Source organism: Podarcis gaigeae (assembly GCF_964106915.1).
Source record: "Podarcis gaigeae genome assembly, chromosome: 13".
In the NCBI taxonomy this organism is placed as follows: Eukaryota; Metazoa; Chordata; class Lepidosauria; order Squamata; family Lacertidae; genus Podarcis; species Podarcis gaigeae.
In genome coordinates, this window is record NC_139689.1 from 39986882 (window position 1) to 40006967 (window position 20086).

At 44.1% G+C, this 20086-nt stretch overlaps 1 protein-coding gene across 1 annotated transcript; it reads left to right on the forward strand.

Moving 5' to 3' along the window:
• The first annotated feature begins 911 nt into the window (after positions 1-911).
• ODAD4 (outer dynein arm docking complex subunit 4) lies at positions 912-19920 on the forward strand. The gene is made up of 12 exons (XM_083709418.1): positions 912-1090; positions 2344-2475; positions 2976-3129; positions 4139-4200; positions 4669-4828; positions 6430-6654; positions 8871-9078; positions 11649-11735; positions 13454-13650; positions 15932-16032; positions 17952-18030; positions 19342-19920. The coding sequence occupies exons 1-12, from the start codon at positions 977-979 to the stop codon at positions 19650-19652; spliced, it is 1830 nt and encodes a 609-aa protein (XP_083565544.1). The 5' UTR covers positions 912-976; the 3' UTR covers positions 19653-19920.
• Positions 19921-20086: the final 166 nt, after the last annotated feature.

Below are 20086 nucleotides of genomic sequence, written 5' to 3' on the forward strand. Positions count from 1 at the left end.
TCTTTCATATGTGGTGGACTTGTAAAAGGGTAAAAGAATATTGGGAAATGATCCATGATGAATTGAAAAAAAAAAAAGTTCAAAAGTACTTAAACAGCAACAACAACCAGAGTCCTTTTTGTTGGGGATAATTCAGTGGGAAATTCCCAGGTGTCAAAAAAGGTTATTTATGTATGCCACTACTGCAGCCCGTGTTTTGTTAGCCCCAAAATGGAAAACGAGCGAGGTCCCAACCAAAGAAGAATGGCAAATTAAACTGATGGAATATGCACAGCTTGCGGACCTAACATACAGAATAAGAGAACAAGAAGAACATACATTTAGAGAAGATTGCAAAATGTTTATTGAATATATGGGGGAAAATTGTGTACACTTGAAAACGTTGGCAGCATTAAGATAAATTCAACAGTGTAAATAAGTTTTGATGGATGTAATAATGGCATACTGAATGGTTTAGTTTAGCTAAAATATGCAGGGATTTATGATATGCAAAATGAACTATGGAAAGACAAGACGGGAAGTCAGTGATATTTCAAGGATGTTTAAATGAGTATTCTAAAGTGTAAAACAGAAAATTTAATAAAATTATATACAGTAAAAAAAAAAAGAATGTCACAGCGGCTGCCTGCTGTGTTCTATTGGAGAAGATGTCGAGGACCCAGGCAAATCACAGGCTTAAAAATGCTAAGAAAAGACTACGGTGTGTCCAGGAAACAAGCGAATGACCGACTTAACAAACGACCAGAGAGAGGAAGAGACTGGAATTTTGGTGGCAGCTGCCCGAAAAGGAGGCGGGGCATCAGCAAACCAATCAGAAAGCGGTACACTAGAGCTGCTCTTCCCCCGGCGGTCCTACGCATTTTCCTTCTGATACTTCGGAGCTTCCGTAGCGTTCCCGGAAGTTCCGCGGTTGCTAGGCTGCAGGTTGCTAGGCAGCGGCGTCGCGTCTCACTTGGGCCTTGCCCGGCTCCCAGGCATGGGGGACTCGGAGGGCGAGGTTTTGCGGGGGACCTTCCCCAGCCTCATGGCGGAAGGGACGATGCTGAGCCGGCGAGGGGAGCTTGCCAAGGCGCTGACTTGCTACACCTACGTGAGAATTTGCCGTGCTCGTGGGGCAGGATGGGGGTGGGAAGGAAGGAAGAAGGAAGGAAGCAAGGGGGTGAAGCTGGTTCATGAATAGGCATGAAGGGAGGAGGGGAGCTGATGGTGAGTTTATCACATGGCCAGGCATACCTGGGACTCTCAAATACGAGAAGAAGCGCCTCCCCCCCCCCACCATAGCTGTCAACTTTTCCCTTTTCTTGCGAGGAATCCTATTCGGAATAAGGGAATTTCCCTTTAAAAAAGGGAAAGTTGACAGCTATGCTCCCCCCACATACTCCAGATGTAGCCTTTGAGAAGCCCGATGTGTGCTGAGGGTATAAGAAGAGCCTTGCTGGATCAGGCCGATTCATTCATTAGTATAATCGTAGAGTTAGGAGGCACCCCAAGGGTCATCTAGCCCAACCTCTTGCCATGCAGAAATCTCAGCTCAAGCATCCATGACAAGTGGCCATTCAACCTCTGCTAGTTGTAGAGAAAATTACAGTGGTACTTCGGGTTACATACGCTTCAGGTTGCACACTCCGCTAACCCAGAAATGGTACCTCGGGTTAAGAACTTTGCTTCAGGATGAGAACAGAAATCACACGGTGGCAGCGGAATGCCCCATTAGCTAAAGTGGTACCTCAGGTTAAGAACAGTTTCAGGTTAAGAACGGACCTCCAGAACGAATTAAGTTCTTAACCCAAGGTACCACTGTAAAGGGACGCGGGTGGCGCTGTGGGTTAAACCACAGAGCCTAGGGCTTGCCAATCAGAAGGTCGGCAGTTCGAATCCCCGTGTCGGGGTGAGCTCCCGTTGCTTGTTCCCTGCTCCTGCCAACCTAGCAGTTCGAAAGCACGTCAAAGGGCAAGTAGATAAATAGGTACCGCTCCGGCGGGAAGGTAAACAGCATTTCCGTGCGCTGCTCTGGTTCTCCAGAAGCGGCTTAGTCATGCTGGCTACATGACCCGGAAGCTGTATGCCGGCTCCCTCAGCCAATAAAGTGAGATGAGCGCCACAACTCCAGAGTCGTCTGTGACTGGACCTAATGGTCAGGGGTCCCTTTACTTTTACCACTGTTATACAGGATCCATTGCTAAGAAATGGGGAATAGTAAAGGAACTGTGGCTCGTCAAGTGATCCTTGGTAGGATAAAAGCACACCCCAGTTTTCATCCACGAAATGTTGGATGGTATATAATGATCAGTTAGCAGCTGTAACTATACTTTTGAGACTGGGCGTGTTTTTGTGTGTTGCTAGGCCCTGCAACTCCAGCCAGGTGACAGGAATTGCCTTGTTGCCCGTTCAAAATGCTACCTGAGACTTGGAGATACAGAAAATGCCTTGAAGGATGCAGAAGCCTCTCTGGCAGCTGACAAAGGGTTTACCAAGGTAAGTAACCAAAAGGTGGAAAAGCCTGAACCAACTCAAAGGGTTCCCTTTCAAAATTTATTGTGGAGTATCTGGTTTGATGGTGGAAGGGAGTTATGGATCTGTCTCCCCTCTTTTCTTAACCCAGAAGGAAAGAAGGGTAACTAGTAACTTCCATAAAAGAACCCAACCTTCATGTCATTCTTTGTTCTGCAACTATCTTTCTAAACCATTTGGCATATTAACCAGGTTAGAAAATTCTGTTGCAAGCAAACCAGAGCAGAGGTTCAAAAGGACAGTTGGATTGGAAGGGAGTATCTTCCGTGGACTTCAAGCTAAGACCCTTCTTCAGGTTGTCCACATCTCAGAAATTATCAAACTGGGACAAGCAAGCTGCTTGGGTGTATTTCTTGAGGATGGTATTTTTTGTTTACTCGCACGAACCAGTTTACAATGCATAGCTCTCTTATTGTCTATCTGTTGTCTGTCCCTGCCCCCAACATTTCCCCTCTTTGTTTCAGGGCCTATACCAGAAAGCAGAGGCATTGTACACTATGGGGGATTTTGAATTTGCTTTGGTCTATTACCATCGAGGCCACAAGATCCGCCCAGAGTTGCCACAATTCAGGCTGGGCATTCAAAAATCCCAGGAGGCAATTGAAAATTCTGTTGGAAGTAAGCCATGTGATTTTTTTTATTAGGGGATGGAATCTAATTGACTGCTAGACCTGAGCTTCAACTTGACTGAGAATGCATGAATAAAAGAGAAACTAACAACAAAGATAATAGGCTGTCTAAACTAGCTAAGCAGAGTGCAAGGCAGAGCAGAGCAAGGACCTTAGAGAAGGTATGAAGGTATTTTGCAAAACCAAGGACATATTTGTATCCCTTTAATTTTATTTGAATTGAATTTTGTCAATAAAGCAGACAGTAAAATAAACTCTAGATTACACATACAAGCAATCCAACAGAAAATCCTTTGAGTCTTCAAAGTCCAGGTAGAGATTTTATTTTTCATTGGCCATCCTATTTTCTTATCTATGCACAATATTACTGAGCCTTTTTGATGATGGAGCTGGTCATGTGAAGCTCCTTTCAGAAAAAGTCTCAACCTCCAACTTCTATTTTGAAAGGCTTGTGTGCTACAGCAGTGAAAAAAGCAAATTCGTTGTTATTAGGAGAGAGTTAAAATTAAAGGAGGTATCATAGGCTCTTACAGAAAGCTGTGGTTCATCCGCAATTGGAATATTTTGTGGCGTTCTGGTCCAGGCTGTTTCTAGAAAAATGTCAAAGCTGAAAAAGATACAGAAAGGGGCAACTAAAATGATCAAGGAGTTCTGTCCTCTTATCTTGCACGGTTTGCATGCTGCTTCCCAAGGGATTGCTTGCTAATGTTTTTGGCAGGTGATTTTCAGGGCCTTCCTGACTTCTTGGCTCGGGTAGGCAACCTAAGGCCCGTGGGCCGGATGCAGCCCAAGCACCTTCTCAGTTCGGCCCACGGACGGTCTGGGAATCAGTGTGTTTTTACATGAGTAGAATGTGTCCTTTTATTTAAAATGCATCTCTGGGTTATTTGTAGGGCATAGGAATTCGTTCATTTTTTCCCTTCAGAATATAGTCCGGCCTCCCATGGCTGGAAAATGTTGCTGACCCTTGTCTTGGCTGGTGCTTTCTCTGTTTGTAGGCCCTTCTTCTGTGAAACTGGAGAACAGAGCAGACCTCTTCTTTCTGAGTCGCCAGGCAGAGGTATGGTCTCACTAGCTTTTCCCAAAGTGGGTCTCTGATCCCTTCAATAGGAGGGAATAGAAGATATGGTAAGGAGTTCAAGGCATAGACACAGGTTGTTGTGGGATGGGCACAGGAAGGATGTTTGAGTCTACAGCTATTTGGTCTTTCTCTTGCATCACAATAACATGGTTCACACATAATGCTAAACTTTAGCATGAACAAGTGCAGGTTCCCAGATGGAGAATCTTGACTTCAGTGTTCTTTTTGATCCTGCCACACTACCCAGGGCTAAGCCATGATCTGGCTTAATGTTACATCTGAATCTGGGCTTGTAGTTTGTGTCCCTCCCAGAGTTACAGTTTGGTTGCAGGTCATGATCTCTACCTGCCGTGCTTCTTTTCTTCCCAGAAGAAGTACTGTAGAGAAAATGATCAGTTTTTTCCCTTGCAAAATTTATTTCTTACACTTTTTTTATGTATGTGGCAGAGTAAAAGAGCAAAACAGAAGCTTCAGGTCAAATTTCCTAAGAAGGATGCAAAGTACCTAGGCAGACAGGAGCCTGTGAGGAATGAGAAAACCGAACGGCAGCTGCTGGGGGAGCTCTACGTTGACAAAGCTTTTCTGGAGAAATTGCTCAAGGATGAAGGTTTTCGTTTACTTCATTTGGCTAATGCCGGGCTTGGGAGTTTCAGGTCTGCAAATGTCATCAGGCAGTCTAGCAATTACAACCCCCCTGTGAGGCTGACTGGGTATTTGCAGGAATTCAAGGTTTCTAAGGGATTTCCTAAAACAGTCATTTTCAAACTTGTTTCTGGGCTCTTCGATAAAAAAAAGACCAACAAACTTCCTCAAAAGATGGCTTGCTCACTGAATTGGTCTTCCCCTGCAATATGAAACCTTAGGAATGGATTACCAGTTGGACACATGTTTGGTTCATGAGGGATGTTGGTGGTGCTCATAAGGCTTAGCCAGTGCCTCATGTCAACTCTGTGAATACCCATGAACAGGGATAGCAAACGTGGTGCCCTCTAGATGCTGTTGGACACCAACTCCCATCAGCCCCATCCTTCATGGCCAGTGGTCAGGGATGATGGGCGTTGTAGTCCAATAACACCTGGAGGGCACCGCATTGCTTACCCCTGCCCTAGAACATGTCCCCAAATCTTCAACAACGCACAAAGTTTCCTAATAAATGAAGATTCTTGAAGATAAACCACCATGTTAAGGGTTGTGAGCAGCATCTGCCTTATAGGTTACATTGGTTTTAATTGTCACTGGTGCTGAATGGTGTTTTATTGTTTTATGTCATTTTGATATTTCTTTATTATAGTACAATCGTACCTTGGAAGTCAAACGGAACCCATTCTGGAAGTCCGTTCAACTTCCAAAATGTTCGGAAAGCAAAGCATAGCTTCCGATTGGCTGCAGGAAGTTCTTGCAGCCAATTGGAAGCCGTGGAAGCTGTGTTGGATGTTTGGCTTCTGAAAATCATTTGAAAACCAGAATACTCACTTCTGGGTTTCGATCGTTCGGGAGCCAATTTGTTCAGGTGTTTGAGATCCAAGGTACAACTGTACTGTTTGCTGCTTTCATAGCTTTCTGGCTGAAGAGTGGCAGGCAAATTCCAAAACCAAAATAAAAACAGTGCTACTATTCGCTGTTTACCTAGCCCTATAGCAGCATCCAATTACAAGTCACAAACATTACTTCATTACTGAAAATATGGTTGCATGGCTCCCTAACCTCTGAGCGGTACGAGATTTTAGGAATTCGAGTCACTTGCCCAGGGTCTGTGTTTCCTTTTGGAAATGAGGCACAGTAGAAACTGTGGTGTCTTTAGGATATATGGTTTATTTACCCATATATACAACCTGAGCCTTCTATGGAGGCGTTCGCAGCATCAGCTCCCCAAAAGGGTCTTGCTTCTCTCATAGCCAAAGCCTTGGATTCAAGCAGAAATCAGCCATGGCTTTTTTCTCTGCTATTTCAACCTGCATCTTTTCCCTCTAGGTCACATGACAGCAAACTGTGCCCTTAAAGAAACCAACTTGGAATATACGGATTAGAAATCTAGTACCCACAAACTCATAACAATATGAAGTCCACACAAAGTGTGTTCCAGCAAAGAGAGGATGTGTCTCTAAAGAGGCATCTTCCCTAAGCCAGTTATACATATATAAATAATGTAAACTCTCCCTTTTTGTTTGTTTTTTAATCTGTCTGTCTCTGCCTATGGTCTCCCTGCAGACTTGACCAAAAGCACCACGAAGCAAGGGGTGACTGTTGGACGCCTGATTCAGGAAGGGCTTTCCTACCTCGATACCCGCACAGATTTCTGGCAGCAGCAGAAACCTATCTACGCCCGGATCAGAGACCGCAAGCTCATGCTTAAGAGATGGACAAGAGATCAAAAGCGGAAGCCATCCGAGGTCGCCAGATACATCTTAAAGAGCATGGAGGACATTGATATGTGTAGGTGGCTCGGCTGAAAATGTGCTGGATGTTTTTTGTTTTTGTTTTAAACATTTGGTTACAATTATGCACAATGAAACAAAAAGGGGGGGTGCAAATAAAAGGCCACATTTCTTTGTTAAATACTCCCACAAGGTTAGAAAACATGAGGGAGCACCTGTAAGAAAACCATATTATTATTATTATTATTATTATTATTATTATTATTATTATTGCATTTCTTTCTTCCATTTATTTATTTATTTATTTAGACAAAGCAATAATTATGAACAAATAAGAATAAAACTGTGCACCCCACCACCAAGAACATTCCTTTGTAGCTATTCAACCTCCCAAAATTTCAACACCTCTTGCGATGGTTTGACCCCTTTCCGTAATTCTGCAAACACCTTCCATATCTCCTCAAAATCATTTCTCCTGCGTATTCCCCATCTTACGTTAATGGCACGTGTTAATTTATCATGAATAGCTATAATCCCACACCTCTTTATACCATTCTTCCATTTTATATTTAGAATGAACTGATCCACTGGGTCTTGTTCATTTGTTTATGAGTTACTTCTGTTGAAATTTACAATTTGATACAATGAATAGTATACCTTATTTATTTAAGAACACAGCCGGTTACGTCTCGGGTGTTTATTGATGATGCTTTACATGACCATAGGTTTGTTTGTTGTTGTTTTGTTGGGAATAGACAGACAAGTCTCAGGCCCCTGTGGGGTCGTGTGAGGAGACACCTCTCCCTGGGGTGGGGGCAGCTCAGAGACCAGGAGCGGCAGCCGTGGCTGCTCGGAGGACTCCCAAAGAGAGGGAAGAAGGCTGAGGGAACACTCCACAAGGGAGGGTGTTTGAAAAAGGGTGAGAGCTCTGCAGGCAAGGGGTGACATAACTGGGCTCCTGAGTCCCACAGGGGTGCCGCAGAAAGAATGTAGGTAGTCAAGGGAGCTGTGGACTCAAAAAGGTTGAAAACCTCTACCCTAGTTTATGTTGCGAGTTGCCCTGTGATCTTTGGATGAAGGGCAATATATAAATTTAATAAATAATGATAATAATGGCTGCCACCAATAGCCATGTGGTAAAATCTTTGTAGTGAAGTTGTGGACGATGCTTGTCCCATAGATTCAGGAGTGAGAGTTGTAAGGTCATTGGTACAGAAGTCTTTAAGATCTTAGACGGTTCCTGATACACAGGGGTCAGAAACATGTTTACAATTCCATTTACTGACCAATATGGTAAAATCCAAATCTGTTTCCCCGAAGCATTTTAAGACCTGTGAGGGGTCGCATTGATTCAACCAGTTCCCTCTATATATAGCAGAAAATATGCTGACTTGAAAATAACAGATATTAATGGAGACATTTGTTTGCGCCATCAAATAAGAATTGAATTATAGCACTCTAGGCAGGATGTTCTGAACATGAAAATGTACTTTTCTAAACTCTCACATTGCACAAATATATATAGGCTTCAGAATTTCACCTGACTCCTGTATTAACTGAGCTTAGACCCTGGAGGTGTAAAAAGTAGGGTGTTGTGTATTTGAATTCTTGCTTTAAAAAAACAAAAAAACAAGAGCCAGTACCTGTTGGCTGATTCTCTGGATGTAGCCTCTCTTATTCTATAGGGACCCAATGAAATATAGAACAAAATGGACTCAGGTTGGTCTATGTAGTCAGGTCACTTTCATAGCTTGAAAGAAAAGTTGCCTTTTCTTTCTGAACTTCTTCCAGGAGCAAGCCCCCAAATCCATTTCAGAAGCCACCAGAGTTTCTGCTTGCATTTGCAGCAACTGTTTCCCTCTATGATAAAGATTACATAAACCTTTGATAAACGTATCCCCAGGTAAAAGGGACTCGGGTGTCAAGAACGGGAAAGACCTGTACCTGAACCATTGCTAGTCAGAGTTGACCAATAAGAGAGACCAATGACCTGACTCCTTACATTGAACTGTAGACAAATCACGAGAAAGAATTGTCTTCCTGGATCAGGCTAAAGGTCCTTCTTGTTTGGCATTCTGTTTTCAGTAGTGACCTGGCAGATGCTAGGAGCTGGTGTAAGTGCTAGCAAACAAGATGGATAGTGAAAATAGGTAATGTGAAATGCCATTTTGGAGGGGGAGAGTGTCCAAATTTGGGATATCCTAATGAATTGGGGGTAGTTAACATGCATCATATGAGCACACACATTCTTCTTCTTCTCCCTTCCCCGTTAAGTGTTGACTAGCGGCAGCCCTGAAAGAAGCTGCCAGAAAGCTGAACAAGTGCTGAAAAAGATCCAAGGCTGGTCTGACGAAGAGATCCCCAACAGGAGCGAACTGGTTGGAAACCTCTACAGCTGCATTGGAAATGCTCAGATTGAGATGGGGAACATGGCAGCAGCTTTGCAGAGCCACCAGGTGGACCTGGACATTGCAAAAGAAAAGTAAGGAAGGCCAGCCTACTCCTTTTGAGGCTGCTTGAGTGCCCGTTCTATGCTGCCATCATTTAGCCATAGCTATGTACTCTTTATTTCAGGACAGGAGTACAGAATGTGTTGAATTGTTCAAATCTCAGTTTCTGCTGGAAAAAAGAGGGGCAGGGGAACACTTAGGGTTTCTAGCCCTTATGGTTGTGTAAAAAATGTATGCAGGCAGTGCCTGGTGATATCTCCTGAGCTGGAGATGACAGAATTGGGCCTACCTGTTGGCAGAAGAGGCTCCGGTACTCTGTACAGCTTCCCCAATCCAACAGAGTTGGAGAATCTAGCCCAGGGGTCCCCAAACTAAGGCCCGTGGGCCGGACTCATTTATCTGGCCTGCGGTGACCCCCGCTGCCGCCACCCGCTCTTACCGGCACTGTCCACTTCCGGGTCAGAGGAGCACCGGAAATAGCTTGTGCACATGCGCAAGTATTATTTACGCATGTGCAAGCATTATTTCCGGTGCACATTTGGGTCGGAGGAGGCCCGTGCACATGCGTACAAGCTATTTCCGGTGCTCTTCCGACCCAAGATGTGTGCTGGAAATAGTGTGTGCGCATGTGTATGGGCATGCGCTCCCCCACCCTCCGGTCCGCCATGCGATCGGCGCTGGAGACGTGGTAAGTTTGCTCACCCCTGATCTAGCCCAACAACCTGTTCCACAAGCTCTCTCCATTTTCTTCTCTCCCCTCTCCTATTCCTTGCTCCAAATGCCTGTGTCTTTGAAAAGCTTGTTCTCAGGAGCAGGATGAACAGATACTGGCAGATTTGTTTGTGTTTTACTTAGAAGGACACATGCTTACCAGCATTTCGAATGTTAGTTTAGTATTGCAAGATTCAGGTAGGTAGCCGTGTTGGTCTGATGCAGTCGAAATATATTTTTTTAAAAAAATGTCCAGTAGCACCTTAGAGACCAACTAAGTTTGTTCTTGGCATAAGCTTTCATGTGTATGCTAGGTTATTTGTCCTGCTCAGGGCTTACATCAGAAGGCCATGAAGCAGGGGTTAGTTAGACTGGGTGCTTGGAATAAGAGGCAGATAGAGGGGAGAGTGTGGGGATTGGGAGGAAAACTAGCCACAGGAACAAGTGAATTTCTAGTTCACCCAGGGCATGGTCTCAAGTCGATCAGGTCTGTGTATCTTCAGTAGGAGACCTCCTGAGAACCATAGGGAACCATATGTATGCTGTCTAGAAGGAAAGCTAGGATACACAATACCCATACTGTCAGTTAGTATTAGGTTGCCTTAAGTTGCCTTCTTCTGACCCATGAGTACCAAACTTTCCAGAATTGCATGCACTAGGGTTCCAGTTTGTAATAATCATCATTATCTCTGGGTGAGCCAAGAAAGCTACTGATAGAGTGATTGCGCTCTCTAGTGGCTAAAATATTTAGGGCAAGCCATTAAAATCAAAGTCAAGTCACCATTCCTTGCAATATTGCTCTCCCAGATTGTGAGTATCGAAATCCATAGTGATATCCTCCCCCCAGGGAAGGTGGTGCTCCAAGCAAGGTACAGATCTGTTCCAGAACCCCTGACCTACTGCGAATAAATAACCTTGCGTGGCAAATTCCCGCCCCCCCCCCACCAGGGAGAAACAAAGACAGGGACACCAAGAATTAAGGTTAATGGGTGAATTAGGCCACAACTTTATTGATTTCAGGAATGAGAGGTATTGGCTTAGGCACTGGTCCTATCGACTAACCGGCTCCAGCCCGTTTGCTGAAGACCGGGAAGGGTTAACACCATAAAGGGGGAGTCCTGCTGAGACACGTCAACTAGAGCTCCCCCGGGTCACCGCTCGGGCGTGTGCCTTAGGCCCACACCTCCATAGGCTTCGGACAGGGCAACGCCCCCCAGAGTCCTTTATCGGACTACCCTTCACTTTTTGGGGGGAGGTGATGGCGTTTGCTCCCCCCCCCCATCCTCTTAACCCCTCCTTACCATTGCCTAACCGCCAATGACGAAGAGTTGTGACGAGTTGCTACGAGGTAGATGAAAAACCTTTTAAAACCAGCCGCTTCCTTTCCTCCTTATACACTTGTTTCCTGCTTTCTTAATTGCTTTCTTTCATTTCTTCCTAGAGTAGAATCTAGCAGATATCTGCTGTGTCCCAATGTCCCTCCATTTCATACCTTGTTCCCTTGTTGTCCACGTCTCTGGACAAATTCATGATTCGAATGGCTTTATCTATCACACCCCAAAAAAGCATCGTTACATTTTAAAGATGGCTCTGCAGCACAGTTTTTGGGCAAATTCCCCTGTGCCTATATTTTAGATTGAAAGCAGCTTGTGGCATGGATCGCCCAGCATCTTCGTTATCCTCTTTAAACTCTCAAACACACAGCTTACTTTTTGTCCATAGACCTAAAATCCTTTAAACTGCTACAAGCACTGACAATGAACTGTAAATTAATACATACAGCTGGGGCAACATACAGGGGCTGGGGAAGGAGGGTAGGTCAGAAACCTCTCTGGAGATTTTGAAGTAGCAATCCAGCTTTCAGATCACTCATTTTTGCTTCTTCTTGCAGCAACCTGACTGATGCCATCTCCAGAGCCCTGGACAATATTGGCAGAGTGCATGCCCGCATGGGCAACTTCCAGAACGCCATTGACACGTAGGTGGAACCCAAAGACAAACAGTCAGGCCTCCAGGCCTCTTGCGTATGTAAGGGTGGTCTCCTAACGCATCTGCCTTACCTTCATTCTGTAAACTGAAACTGCTTTTACTTTCATGGTTTCCTTTCAAGGGATTTTTGGAGTTGTAGCATTTGGAGAGGATGAAGGACCTTCAACAGCGGGTGGCCAGCCGCCCCACAAATGTGCTGCTCCTAAATCTTTTGAAAGAAGCAATGGCATATTTGACACACACATCTTGACACACAGGGATGATTTTCTCCCATACTTCTGCTACATGAGGATGAAGGGATGGGAGTTTTGGGGGGTTGGATTATCTAGATTCTACAGAATGTAGAGGGGTGAGGGGTGTAGAGGGGTGAGGGGCATTGAAAACTGTGAAGGTCAGGCAGGTACAAAGAATAGGTAAAGGTAAAGGGACCCCTGACCATTAGGTCCAGTTGTGGGCGACTCCGGGGTTGCGGCGTTCATCTCGCTTTATTGGCCGAGGGAGCCAGTGTATAGCTTCCGGGTCATGTGGCCAGCATGATTAAGCCGATTCTGGCGAACCAGAGCAGCGTACGGAAATGCCATTGACCTTCCCGTCGGAGTGGTACCTATTTATCTACTTGCACTTTGATGTGCTTTCGAACTGCTAGGTTGGCAGGAGCAGGTACCGAGCAACGGGAGCTCACCCCGTCATGGGGATTCGAACCGCCGACCTTAGGATCGGCAAGTCCTAGGCTCTGTGGTTTAACCCACAGCGCCACACACGTCCCTTGTACAAAGAATAGAAGGGTACAAATAGAGGTGCCATTAGTTGCTATCTCTTCCCACCCCCCATCCCACCAAGTGCCTTTTGTCTCCATCCCTGGCCTGCTGGGTACCAATTCTTAACTTGGGGAAGGGAAATCTGTGGCTCTGCAGATGTTGCTGGTGTATAACTTCCCATCATCCCTGAGCCTCAGGGGGCCTGACAACCCTAAGTAGCATCTATAAGGAAATGGAAAGTTGGGGCCAAGATCCTGTGGAGGGCTGAGTGCAATCTTAACGGCTTTCACAATGCATTCCTGAAAGAGAGTCTCCACCCCCATCGTTCAGCCTGGACACTGAGATCCAGCTCAGAGGGCCTTCCTGCGGTTCCCTTATTGTGAGAAGTGGGGTTAAAGGGAACCACGCAGAGGGTCTTCTCAGTGGTTGTGTCAACCCTGTGGAATGCCCTCCCATCAGATGTCAAGGAAATAAAGAACTATTTGACTTTTAGAAGACATCCCTTGTACAGTCATACCTCGGGTTACAGCCACTTCAGGTTATGTTTTTTTCGGGTTTCGGACCGCCGAAACCTGGAAGTACCAGAACGGGTTACTTCTGGATTTCGGTGATTGCGCATGCGCAGAAGCACTAAATCACCCTTTGCACATGTGCAGAAGCACCGGATCGCAACCCGCGCATGCACAGACACACAGACATGGGTTGCGAACGCTGCAGGTTGCGAACGTGCATCCTGCACGGATCACGTTCGCAACCTGAGCGTCCACTGTATAGGGAAGTTTTTAATGTTTGATGTCTTACTGTGTTTTAATTTGTTGGAAGCCACCCAGCATAGCTGGGGTAACCCAATCAGGGAAGAAGCCCTGGTCTTGAAAGAGCCAGGAAAGCTACTCTTCAGGCCTGAATTATTTCCGCGGTTAGTTGCAAAATTCTGTTTTATTTCAAAAAGCTGGGAAGAAAAGATTCCACTTGTGAAGAGCAACCTGGAGAAGACTTGGCTGTTCCACGAAATGGGCAGGTGCTACCTGGAGCTCAACAAAGCGGCGGAGGCTCGGGACTTTGGCGAAAGGTCCTTGCAGTGTGCAGAGGAAGAAGGAGACATTGAGTGGCAGCTCAACGGCGGTGTATTGGTGGCACAAGCACAAGGTGAATCGCTTTGCACAAGCCTAAATAGCTTTCTTCACTAGCAGCGTCTGTGTGAGCTCCACAAGGCTCTAGGGCCACTTTTTCCCCCATAGGAGCAGGCTAGGCAATTGCCTGGAGTGCCAGGATCTAGGTGGGGAGGCTGTTTTCCTGAAAAAGAGAGCACATTAGGAGATGACTACGAGAGACAGCTTAGCATCTTGTCAGCTGGTTGTTGTTTTTTTAAATCTCCTGCATTTAAAGGGACACAATCTCTTATGGATTTCTGTTTGCTGCCTGGAGCATAGACACTTGTTCGAGAGGAAGTGGTGGGTGGGTGGGTGGGGAGTAGCATATTAAGAACAGAAATGAATAAATTATATTCTAGTCAATTCTGTTACACCTAAGGAAGTTAGATTAGCCTTAACCAGAGCCAGGGCCTTCTCAACACTGGCTCCGGCCTGGTGGAACGCTCTGTCTCGTGAGACCAGGGCCTTGTGGGATCTGATTTCTTTCCGTAGGGCCTGTAAGACAGAGTTGTTCCACCTGGCCTTTGGCTTGGAATCAGTTTGATTCCCTCCCCTTCTTTCTTTTTCCTTTCCCCTCCTGCGAAGAAGCTGCATCCTAATGTTTTAATGTTGTATCTTAATCTTTTAAATTGTATTTTAATCAACTTGTTTTTATTATTGGTGTTAGCCGCCCTGAGCCCGGTCTTGGCTGGGGAGGGCGGGGTATAAATAAATTATTATTATTATTATTATTATTACTATTACTATTACTATTACTATTACTATTACTATTACACTCCTCAGGACACCAGTGTTTGGATATGTTGTGCAAAATTGTTTACATTTGACATGGGCAGCAAATAATTTGGCGGATCCAGAGTATAGAACTAGAATTCTCACTCAGACCTTGACATATAGATGGGGGGGTGGAATTTTGAATGCTTTGGTTCTTGTGCCTCAAACCAAATGGAGCTTTGGACAAGGGCATGCAATTGCTGGGGTGAATGAGAGAAATCAAACAAAAACATTGTGTTGGATCCTGTAATGAGAATTATGCAAATGTCCACCCCCTGCTCCCAAGTTAAAAAGAAAAATCCTTTAAAAAAATTAGGTGTTGTTTTTTTTAGTTTTGCCAATTTCTGCCCGGACACTGCTTCCAACAACAGTATTCTGGGTATATCTGGAAAATTCCGGACGTATGGCAACCCTATGGTATGGAATATTCACAGTCCAGGATTAAAATGCTGGTTTTATTTTGCTGAAGGAAACTCATGGCTGGATTAAATTATGCATATTTAAATGTATGTATGCTTATATTGCCACCAACTCACTTAATTCACCGTATTTTTTGCTCTATAAGACGCACCTAGTTTTTGGAGGAGGAAAACAAGAAAAAAAATATTCTGAATCTCAGAAGCCAGAACAGCAAGAGGGATTGCTGTGCAGTGAAAGCAGCAATCCCTCTTGCTGTTCTGGCTTCTGGGATAGCTGCGCAGCCTGCATTCGCTCCATAAGACGCACACACATTTCCCCTTACTTTTTAGGAGGGAAAAAGTGAGTCTTATAAAGCAAAAAATACGGCAATTTGTTTACAGTGCCAAAGATGGTATTTGATGGTATCTAGAATATTTTTTAGCAAGGAAGAGACTACAGTGTGTATCCCAGGATGCGAAATGAAGCTTGCATGTTTTCCCTTCTTTCACACCTGGCAGTCAGTACTAGGCCACCAGACAGCCACATGCTGGATATATTGTTTACATTGAACTGAGGTGTATAAAGTCCAGAATTTGTGGGTTCAAACTGTGTGGCCCTTTCCCAAATGGTATGAAGGTTCATGAATCTGCAGTTTAGGTTTGTGCATGGTACAGTAGACGTTGCACAAACCTAGTTCCTATGCAGATATTGCATTCAGATATCTGGAATATCAAGATGTAATATGTGTGCCCAGGGGTCGGGGCAGGGGGGACAGGAAAGACACGGATCCTGCTTCCCAACCACACTTCAGTGAGAGTCTGCACACATATAAATTTATTTTATTTGAGCCTTTACTGCTTCATCCTTAGGTCAAGAGTATTAAATGACAGTCTCCCACCCCAATAAAATAAAATGAAAGCAGATGGAGTATCCTGTGGTTTGGGGACTGCATCTTACATTCCTTATCCTAGAGAGTTCCAGTAATCAACCGACAATATACCACATGTTTATTTGTATAAGTTTCTCTGAAGTCTATATCTTGTGTTGAAGTTGATTCTTTCTTCTTCTTCTTCTTCTTCTTTAAAAAAATTATTAACACACAGTGAAACTGGAAGATTTCCAGTCCGCAGTCACCTACTTTGAGAAGGCTCTGGAGCAGGCGAAACGTATCCATAACGTTGCTGCTATGCAGGCGATCATTATTGTAAGTGGTTGGCTATAACCAAGAGGGGGGGGTGGGGGAGATGACATAGCAAAAAAGGGGGGGAAGCAGGGGGAGACCAAAGGAACCACAGTGGGGAGAGCAGGATATTTTGTGCATGTTGTTAGGTAAAGTACATTTTTGTGGGAGTGAATTCAATAGTTTAATTGCATGCTATGCAATTAAAAAAATAAAGTACTTCCTTTCGTTGGTCCTGAATCTTTCATTGTTCAGCTTCGTCAGATGTTCCCGGGTTCTAGTATTATGGGAAGGAAAGAAAAAGCTTCTCCTGAGCCACACGGTGCATAATGTTATATATGTCTTATCATGTCCCTTCTTGTTCGTCTTTTCTCTAAACTAAAAAGTCCCAAATGTTGTAACCTTTCCTTCCAGGGCAGTTGCTCCAACCACTCTATCATTTTTTTTTGCCCTTTTCTGAACCTCTTCCAGCTCTATAATCTTCCTTTTGAAGTGTAGCTAACTGTACATAGCATTCCAACTATGGTTGTATGCACAGATTTGTATATCTGTGTTTGTTTATTGAGTGTTGCTATATTCAGTATTGCATTACAATACTGGCAGTTCTGTTTTCAATCCCTTCCAAATTATTCCTAGTATGGAATTCACCCTTTACACAACTGCCGCACACTGGGTGAATGTCTTCATAAAGCTGTAACCCCAAGGTCTCATTCCTTGTCCAGACCTCATGGGCATATATGTGAAATTAGGATTTTTTGTCTCAGTGTGCATGATTTTACACTTGCTTATATTGAATTGCATTTGCCATTTTACTGCCTGCTCACCCAATTTGGAGAGATCCTTTTGTGGTGTTTCTTGTCATTCCTGTACATTCCTGTCCTGAAGAATTTGGTATCGGCATCAGACTTGGCTATGTCATTCCTCACTCCTAACTCTAGGTCTAGATCATTGATAAAACGGTTAAGTAGCACAGACCCAAATACCCATCCTTGGGGAAATTCCACTTTCTACATCCTGCTAGTGGAAGAACTGTCCATTTATTCCTCCTTTCTGTTTTCTGTTTCTTAACCAATTACTGATCCACAAGAGGACCTTTCCTCTTGTTCCATGACTGCTAAGCTTATTCAGGAGTCTTTAGTGTGGTACTTTTGTCAAAAGCCTTTTGATAATCTAAGCCAGGGTTTTCCCAACTTGGGTCTGTTTTTGGACTACAACTCCCATCAACCCTAGCTAGCAGGACCAAGGGTCAGGGATGATGGTAAATGTAGTCCAGAAACAGCTGGTGGCCCAAGTTTGGGAAAGCTTGGGTCTAAGCACACAATTCAGCTGGATCACCTCTATATACTTCTGGACATATGTTAGTTATATGGAACCTTCTTGTTAAGAGGTAATATACTTCTGAATACCAGATGCTGGGTTAAACTATAGGAGGAGATTGCCTTCATATTTTGCTTGTTGACTTTTAAGAAATATGTGGCTGGTCACTGTGGGAAATGGGATGCTAAACTGGACGGATATTTGGTTTGACTCAGCAGAGATATTTCTCTGATATAACAGCTATGCATTGGTTCTTGTGTTTACAAAGGGGCCCCACATAATTCAAACATTATTACTGATTCATTTATCCCCCCCCCCATAAATTACCTGACAGTTCATAGCCATGACACCTGCATTTCACCTGACCTGACAACAACCTCATCTCTGCTACCCTTTTGCCATCTGCTGGGTTTCAGGCAACTAGGTTTTCACTTTCAGGTGTCTCTCTTCTCTGTGTGAACCTCTTGAAGAAGAAGCAAAACAGGATTTTGGTCCTGTCTGTGCCCCCACCACCACCAATAGTCCTATCTCATGGCAATGCCACCATATGCAGATGGCAGTAGTGGGAAGAGAGACTGAAGCCTGACTCAAGTTTCCCATTTAAGATCCCCACCTTATTTTTGCAGGCACTGGATGAAGCCAACAAAGGATTCATCAAAGAATTGAAAGAAGAACAGAGGCTTGAAAGGATGCGTGAGTTGAAAGGTTGGTTCACATACCAAGCTGTGTATAGAGGATTTCAGGCACCCTATGGTCTGTCTTCATTTCCAGGGTGTATACACACAGACATGCTAACCAGCCGATTAAGGAGATTAACTGGGTCTGAAGTAATTTGGGGTGTTTGTACAGTGGTGGGCCCGGCATGTGGAGCACGCTTTTAGAAAAACCTACAAGAAAAGGTGCTTCATTCCAGAGTTTAAACCTAGAAAGTGTCAAAACACAGAATGCATCAAGAGCCTTCCTAGCACATTTTGAAGAATAGTCCATACCATTTTTCCAGGCATGTAATCGTTGTGCTATCAAATAAAGAAAAGGGAGGCAGATAAATAAAACTAGTACTTAAAGCTCCTTGCCCTGAACAGATGTTGATTACTTCAGGGGCAATTCATCATGAATCCCCCTCCACCTTGTTGAAGCAATAAAATGGAGAAAATCTGAGGAAGCTTTTAATTAAAAGCACAAAAGACCAAAAAAAAAAAACCCAACCTCAGTAGCCCATGTTGAAGAAACAGGCACTGCAATTAGACTTTAATTTTAATTGGAAAAAATTAACCACAAATCAACTCTTTAAAAACAGTAAGAGAATGGAAAACTAAACAATCATACAGCAATTTCGTAACTATCTTGTCTGGACGCTCTGCAAAAAGAAGTGACTAAAGGATGGCAATTTCAAGGGAAAGGGCTAATATGTAAACGTCCTTAGGCCCATATAACCCATATGAATAAAATTCATCCAGATGTTTTGAAGTATTGTATCAAGACTAACCTGTAGGTGGTAGCATTTCTCCAGTTTCCTTCTTCTTATCCAGCAAATGGATAAACTCTCTCCTTTTGTTCTTGGCTAATAATAAGTTTTATAGGTTATTTGAGTTTAGCCTTAAATTTTATTGTTAGTGATGTACACTGATATTAGTAGCCTGAGTGCCGTCCTGCATCCATTTTCTGGAATAATAAAAAAGAGAATTTTTGAGTCTGCCTTACACACCACACTCCTCCCAACGCAGGAGTCTTCCACATCTCTATTCAAAGAGCAGTCACATTATATCAAGACACCGAGGAGAAGGCACACTATCTGTCTAAGCTCTTGCAAAAGTTCTAAATGGGAAGCGAAACCCATTAACCGAGTCTCCCCATTGGCCCAGCCACAAAATTGCCATAATTATAGCCTCAGGCAAACTGCCTTGTTGTCACAGTCTGTAAAATGGGGTGAATGCCATAAGACCATAAACTGCGAGGGTAGAAGCGAGCTAAGAAATCTTAGGTAGGATCTTCTCTGAGATTCCATTTCTTTCCCAGAGTTAGAAGATGAAGAGGAGGAGGAGGAAGAAGAAGAACAAGAGGAGGAGGAGAAGAAGGAAGATGCTAGGGCTGCAGATACAGGAGAGCATACATTAAAAAAGCAAGAAGAGGAAAAGTCTGGGAAAACTGAAACTGAAGGAGAGAAACAGGTATCAGGCACGGAGGGCAGAGAGACACTTGCACCCAAGGATGGGGAGAAGAAGCAAGAGGAGGAGGAGGGAGAAAAGCCACAAGGAGAAAGTGGGGGAGGAAGTCAGAAAACAGAAGAGGACGACACAGGAAAGTCGGGTGAGGACATTCCAGGATGAGGCCTGTGAAAGCTTGCCCTTGGGAACTCTTGGTGTATAACTCTGGAAGTGTCTTTTCCATGGTGTCATCTGTTTTGCTCCAGATGTCTTCTCCCCAAGTCACTTTCAGGGCATTCAAAAATAACCATTTTGCTTTCGGGTAGTTTCAAGGGGGCTCTAAAAATGTAGGGAAAGTTGCCATTTTATGTAAGACACCCCCAAAAGCTACTGTTTAGGTAACTTCAGGAAGAAGGAACTGTTCTAACCATTAAAAAGCCTTCAAATGCTACCTGTAGTGATATATTTTGTTTTCACTGACCATCTTAAGCAACTGAGATTAATCTTAATTGCAAGCTAGATAACCGATTAGGGAAATCCTTCAATCAGTTAATGTCATAGTTCTAATGTAAGCAAAGGAACAAGAAACTTTTTTTAAGGTGCTGGGAAGACAGTTC

Excerpts from the sequence above, each read along its gene's own strand:
- ODAD4 (XM_083709418.1), top strand. The coding sequence starts at position 977 with ATGGGGGACTCGGAGGGCGAGGTTTTGCGGGGGACCTTCCCCAGCCTC. Across the intron at positions 2,476-2,975 it reads CTGACAAAGGGTTTACCAAG|GGCCTATACCAGAAAGCAGA; the intron begins GTAAGTAACCAA and ends TCTTTGTTTCAG. Across the intron at positions 4,201-4,668 it reads TTCTGAGTCGCCAGGCAGAG|AGTAAAAGAGCAAAACAGAA; the intron begins GTATGGTCTCAC and ends TGTATGTGGCAG.